The sequence below is a fragment of the Ochotona curzoniae genome, unplaced genomic scaffold (assembly GCF_017591425.1).
Source record: "Ochotona curzoniae isolate NIBS_2020 unplaced genomic scaffold, NIBS_Ocur_1.0 scaffold_4701, whole genome shotgun sequence".
Taxonomy (NCBI): Eukaryota; Metazoa; Chordata; class Mammalia; order Lagomorpha; family Ochotonidae; genus Ochotona; species Ochotona curzoniae.
Window position 1 is genome coordinate 39,804,768 of NW_024467122.1, and position 6,393 is coordinate 39,811,160.

Consider the following 6,393-nt stretch of genomic DNA (forward strand, 5'->3'; position numbering starts at 1 on the left):
AAAACTGACCACCTCTCCATGTTCTTACGTTGTGCTGCGATCACAACCAACACATTTTACAGACAACAAGACTGAGGCCGTGTTCCAGGTCACACAGCCTAAACAGCCCCAGGGCCTGGAACTGAAAACTAGGTGCTCCCACAACTCTCCCCTCAAGCCTTTTTTCCAGGTGTAGGGTTTCGGTCACCTAATCTTTGAGCTGACCCATCTCACCTTCTGTTTGAAGGACTCTGCTTACTTCTCACCATTTTTCTCCTTGGTACCCGCCCCTTCCCAAGCTTGGAGCCTGTTTTTTTTTTTTAAATAGTGACCCTAAATAAAGTAATACACAGGGCGATTTGAAGTTTTTCCTTGAAAGATGTGGAAAGGTTAACCCCTGCAGTGCCCGAAGTGTGGACGACATTTTTAAGAAAACGACTTAGGTAGCCTGGCTCGGGGCCCTAAAGGGTGGAGTGCCCGCCCCCTGGTGCAGCTGAAGAAGACAGATGCGGAGCCACCTGTCAGAGGGCTGTGGGCGGGGGGCCAGGGCCGCGGGACAGAGGTGGGGGGTGGTGCGTGGCGGCGAGCGCACGCTCAAAGCAGCCGCTAGCAGGCGGCAGGATGTGATAGTGCAGGACCCTGCGAGCCGCAGGCCGGAGGGAGGGAGAGGTGGTCACGCAAGCGAGGCTGGGCAACGCAAGGTGGAAATTCCTAGAGGTGACTGCAAGGAGAATCCGCAAGGGCGAAGAGCTACGGAGGCGTCCAGGGTGGGGAAGCCACGGGCTGGCCCTGCGGGGCGGGGATGCCATGTCCCGCGAGCGGCCCCCCCGCACCGACATTCCCCGCAACCTGAGCTTCATCGCTGCGCTGACCGAGCGCGCCTACTACCGCAGTCAGAGGCCCAGCCTCGAGGAAGAGCCCGTGGAGGAGCAGGGCGAGAGCGGGACGCGGCTCGGGGCCCGATCCCGCGCTCACACGCCAAGCCGGGGTCGCCGGGCCCGTTCTGCGCCCGCCGGAGGCAGCGGGGTCCGGGTGACCCGCAGCTGTAGCCCCGACACCCGCAAGAGAGTGCGCTTCGCCGACGCACTGGGTCTGGAGTTGGCTGCCGTGCGCCGCTTCCGTCCTGGAGAGCCGCCCCGGGTGCCCCGCCACGTGCAGGTGCAGCTGCAGAGGGACGCCCTCCGTCACTTCGCACCGTGCCAGCCCCGCGCCCGCGGCCTCCAGGTAGGCGGCGAGGACACGCCCCCTCTGCGGGACCGACTCCATCCCCAGGCCTGTGGGTGGGCGCGCTCGCCGGCTGGTCTCTCGGGGCAAGGGGAGGGAGGCGGGAGCCGGTTCGCGAGTGGGTTCCTACGGCCTCGGCCCGGCCTGGACGCCGGAGCCGGCCTCCGATTGGCCCACACTCGCCGTAACCTCGCCCCTTCTCCTCTTTTTCTCTCCTCCCGTCTCGTCCCCCGTCTCCAGGAGGCGCGCGCAGCCCTGGATCCGGCCAGCGAGCCCGGCTTCGCCGCCCGCTTGCAGGCGCAGCGCATCTGCCTGGAACGCGCCGAGGCGGGCCCGCTGGGCGTGGCCGGGAGCGCGCGCGTGCTGGACCTGGCCTACGAGAAGCGCGTGAGCGTGCGCTGGAGCGCCGACGGCTGGCGCAGCCAACGCGAGGCCCCCGCCGCCTACGCCGGTCCCGCCCCGCCGCCGCCGCGCGCCGACCGCTTCGCCTTCCGCCTGCCCGCGCCGCCCATCGGGGGCGCCCTGCTCTTCGCCCTGCGCTACCGGGTTACGGGTCTCGAGTTCTGGGATAACAACGGCGGCCGGGACTATGCTCTGCGGGGGCCTGAGCACCCGGGAAGTGGCGGGACCCCCGAGCCCCAGGGCTGGATCCACTTTATCTGAACGAAACGAGGCGCCTGCGGCCGACGGCGGGGACCACCGAAGGCACCTGCGGGTGGGGGTAGGGGGGCGGAGTCACGTGGGAGGGGCAGAAGGACGGGTTTGGGTGGGGAGTTCTTGGCTGGATGTGAAGGGGGCAGAGATTGAAGGCCTGAAAGGACCAGATGGGATGAGGGCGATGGGGGTGTTGTCTTCCGTGGCTCCAACAGTGACTGGTTAGGGACTCCCGCGCTCCTTGCAACCGAGGAGGGATTTGATGTGAGCGTCGCCCACCCTAGCGGAAGTGATCGGATTACCCGCAGGTTGCCTCTTACCGCTGCTGCCACCTCAGGGTCCTTGAATCCTGCCCACCCCAGCTTTAATTCAGCCATTAATTGCCTTGCTTAATCCCGGGAAACTGGCCGTTCTCTCGGTCCCTGCCACTGTGACAGGATTGCCGGTCACGCTGACAGTGCCTGGCTTCAGTCTCCACAGGCCTGCCAGGAGTTGCCACAGAATTGGCTCAGCCTCCTGGCAACCTTGAGGGTGACAGTAGAGGCAAAAGCCAAACTCTACGCCTGCCTTTGCAGCCAGATAACCAGGCACCTAAGGAGTTGCTTCTCTCAGGGGCTTCCAGAAAAAAAGGGGGTAAAAATGCCAGCATTACCATCTGGGGTGCCTTCTCTTCACCTCTAAGCACTTTACAGATCTGTCGAGGGAGTCACTAATCTGTTATTTCTGCCTCAAAAGAAAAGGAAACCGCCACCTAGCTGTGTAACCTGTGGTATGGAGCAATTCGCTTCACACCTTTGACCTCCACTTCCCTCCTTGAGATTTGGGTTAGGTGATCTGAGGTTCCTCGTTGCTTGACATGATCCATAGGTAGGAAACTGCCTTTCTCCAGCCTCAAGCTTCAGTTTGGCAACCTACAGTGCCTCAGGGTCTGGCTGGAGCTGAGGATGAGTTCTGTTGGTGGCAGGGCCCAGGAGACGTCACCCCCCGCCCCTCCCCCAAACCCTGCAGCCTTGGGATTCTAGAATTGCTGCAACCCTCAGCTCACTCTCCGCCATCTGCTCCTGCTTCTTTACACTTCCAGCCATGGGGGGCCCTGACCTCGGAAAGGTGCATTTTGTTGGGAAAAATGATGCTTAGGAAGCGCAAGGATGAAGGGAGACAGTATTGGGGTCTCCCTTAAGGATAAAAGATTGTGGTTGTAAAAGGAACAGAAAACATCAAGAATCAGAGCAACTTGCAAATGAAGTGGTACTGGAAGATGGCAGCCTGCTCCACAACCCCCAAAGCAAGGGCAGTGAGAAAGCTGGGCATTTTTCTTTCTTTTTTTTTTCCTGACTCGTGCACATTCATGCTTTAGGTGTCTCCGGGTGAACTTGTACGCAGGAGTCCTTCATCTGCTGCTTGCTGCTTTTCCCTCACGCTTCCCCCCTCTAAGCCTCTTTTGTCCACCTTGCTTGTTCCTCTCCCTCTTCATCACTTTTTCTAACGCAAAGGCTGTTTATTCTGTACGCTCAAGTTTCTCTTATTTGCATTCGCCTCCGTCTTCATCCTTGTTGATCTCTGCTGTCCCTTCTCCCTCCAGAAGGGGTGGAGAATCTACTTCCTTTTCTCCGAGACCGTGTGGTTGATCCGCCTTCCTCTCTCAGGCTCCTCCTTGACAGTCTTCTAGAAGGGAGAGGAAGGAAAAGAAGCGGCTCCTGATGCCACAGATGAATGAGGAGTGACCAGGTAACCAGCGTCCCACGCCCTTTGCTGTTACTGATTTCGCAAAGGAAACTTTCTGGAACCTCTCCCTCTTCATCACTAAGGGGACACAGGCCCACTTGTCCCCAAGGTATTCACAGTCAAGTAGGTCAAGTCTGATCCAAAGCCTTAACCCTTCAAAGAGAGATGGTTGAAAGAGTAGAGACCGCCCCCCACCAGGCCATTCCTAAAATAAATGCCTAGTTAAACATGATTCTTGTGAAATGGAAAAACAGACTTTGTGCACCGTGTGGGTCACCTTCATGTCAAAGTTACAGCAAGGTGAAGTCACCACATTACCAAGCAATGCCCTGTTTAGTCACCCAAGGAAAACCCAAGGCAAGGTGATAGAGAGGGGCCAGAGCTGCAGCTCGCTAGTGATGTCCTGGCCCATCAAATGCGCAGCATTGTTCTGTAGTGCTGACAGCAGTAATGGCTCCATTCTAGACTTTGCACACATCCACGGGGCTCATTTTGCGTGCTCTCTCCAAACAACCGCATCTGTGAATTGAGCCGTTATCATCATCCCAATGTTAAAGATGAGGAGCCATTATCATCATCCCAACGTTAAAGATAAGCAGTATGTCCAAGGCTGGATCTGTCAGCCTGGAAAGCTGGAGCTGCTGTGTTCAACCGTGATGTTCTTTATATTTTCCTTTAAAAACCAAATTCTGTGTCATCACTCATTAGGAAAAAACCATTGTTTCTGATTATGCTGTCTTCCCAACCTCTCAGTCTTCTAAACTGGGTTGGGAAAGGCAAAGCACCGAGGTTCCCAGGCGTCATCTCTGCTGGATCAGCAAGGGGCCACCTGGTAGGGAACTTAGGAACCTATTTAAGCACCAGCCATTCCGGATATTGGGATTCTTGCCTGGCCTTAGTCAACCCTTCCCATCTGTTGAGGTGCCCTCTCCCTCCCCTGCCCCCACCATCACAGATCAGGCAGATTCTCTCTGAGATTTGCCCTAGAAGGGTCACCAGCTAAGACAGCTGCTGGATGGGTGTTCCTGGGCCTTCTCTGGAATCCCTGGTGATCCTGAGGCAGGGAATCAGGGTAATCCTGTTGCCTGAGCTCTGGTCTCTGTAAGACCCACACAATCCCCTTATACCTCCATCTCTGCTCTAGTGAAGAACACCTGAGTCTTCAGGCACTGCCCCAGGACATGGAGAGAAGCTGGTGGTTCCCCCTGCCTACCCCGCCCCCATAGTTGGCCCACGCTGCTTTTGTACAAATTATGCACAACTGTCTACTGAGAGTTTTGCAAAAGCAGGACAAAACAAATAATTCTGAGTGGTTTCTGTTTGCCTGACCTCACCTTAATATGATTGCTGTGTGCTCCTCTCCCAGGACAGGAATAGTGAGATGTCCCCAAGCTTTTTCTCCCCTTGGGCAATCTCCCAGCCCCCAGCCTCTGCATGCCCAGCCAGATTAGGCAGTTCCCCTTTCCTGCACTGCTTCCATCCACAGTCTTACAACCCCAGTAGGCAAAGTACCGGTAGACAGATGCAGCCGCTGGGCATCCCAGCTGGTTCAGCATGATGTGACCCAGAAAACACTAGAGGTTTAGAGGTCCTGTTAAGTGTCACATATTAGGCATTGTGGTAGAGACCTTCCTCTAAAAACACAACCACATCAATGGGAGAGACAGAGGTCAGCAGAACAGGTCGGCCAGAAAGTGCCGTAAGAGGAAATGACCATGATCCTCGCTTGGGCTCCCTGAGAACTCACTTGGTCACCCTTTCTTCCCATCAAGACCCCAGAAAAAACTTTCCCACACCTCCCTATTCTAGAGCCTTCCTCTACCTGTTTCTGTGTATGAATGTAGCTCATTGTTTTCCTTCATAATAAACCCCAGTGCCTCAGTTTTCCAATCTGACTACTCATGTTGCCCCTGATCCCCGTGTTTCGAGATCCTCTGGATCCTTAGGATGGGCACAGCATGGGATCAGAAACCCGAAGAGGCTGGTCCTTGGGGGTTAGTAGAGCCAGGCTCTTGTGCAGACACAGGTGCAGGGGTGAGAAGTGACTCCAACAGAGTCAGACAATTTTAGTGCAGCCCAAGGTGGGTTTAAACCCCGGCTTCCTGACCACACCCCGTTCCCAGGCTGACAGATCCCTGTACAATCAGACCCAAGCCCTTTTCCTGACAGGATAACATCATATTTCATTTTCAGCTGCTAGGTTCCATTCCCTTCCTTGTACAAATACAAGAAGCTGGCACTTTTCCACATGATCCCAGCCTTGCTGCTGTTTCTGGTGGTGCTGCTGAAGACCCTTGGGCTGGCCAACAACATTGAGCAGCCCACCCATCAAGTGGCTTGGCAAGAAGTGCTGTGTGAACCCATGAAAAGCTACTTCTCACTGCACTGGTATCCTGCCTCATTTGAACTTCCTCATGCGGCTGCCCTCCCTTCTGGATACACAAGCTTACAGTTGAAATAAAGTTAAGGCCCAGCACAATAGCATAGTGGTTAAAGGCCTCACCTTGAACGCGCTGGGATCCCATATGGGCGCCAGTTCTAATCCCAGCCGACCTGCTTCTCATCCAGCTCCCTGCCTGTGGCCTGGGAAAGCAGTCAAGGACGGCCCAAAGCTTTGGGGCCCTGCACCCGTGTGGGAGACTTGGAAGAGCTCCTGGTTCCTGGCTTCAGATTGGCTCAACTCCAGCCGTTGCAGCCACTTGGGAAATGAACCATTGGACAGAAGATCTTTCTGTCTCTCCTCCTCTCTGTGTATCTGACTTTCCAAATAAAAATAAATCTTTTTAAAAAAAGAAACTATGAACATAAAGT

At 55.8% G+C, this 6,393-nt stretch overlaps 1 protein-coding gene across 1 annotated transcript; it reads left to right on the top strand.

The window, feature by feature from the left end:
• The first annotated feature begins 786 nt into the window (after positions 1 to 786).
• PPP1R3E (protein phosphatase 1 regulatory subunit 3E) lies at positions 787 to 1,951 on the top strand. Its single transcript, XM_040969587.1, has 2 exons — positions 787 to 1,203; positions 1,444 to 1,951. The coding sequence occupies exons 1-2, from the start codon at positions 787 to 789 to the stop codon at positions 1,864 to 1,866; spliced, it is 840 nt and encodes a 279-aa protein (XP_040825521.1). The 3' UTR covers positions 1,867 to 1,951.
• The last annotated feature ends 4,442 nt before the right edge of the window (positions 1,952 to 6,393 follow it).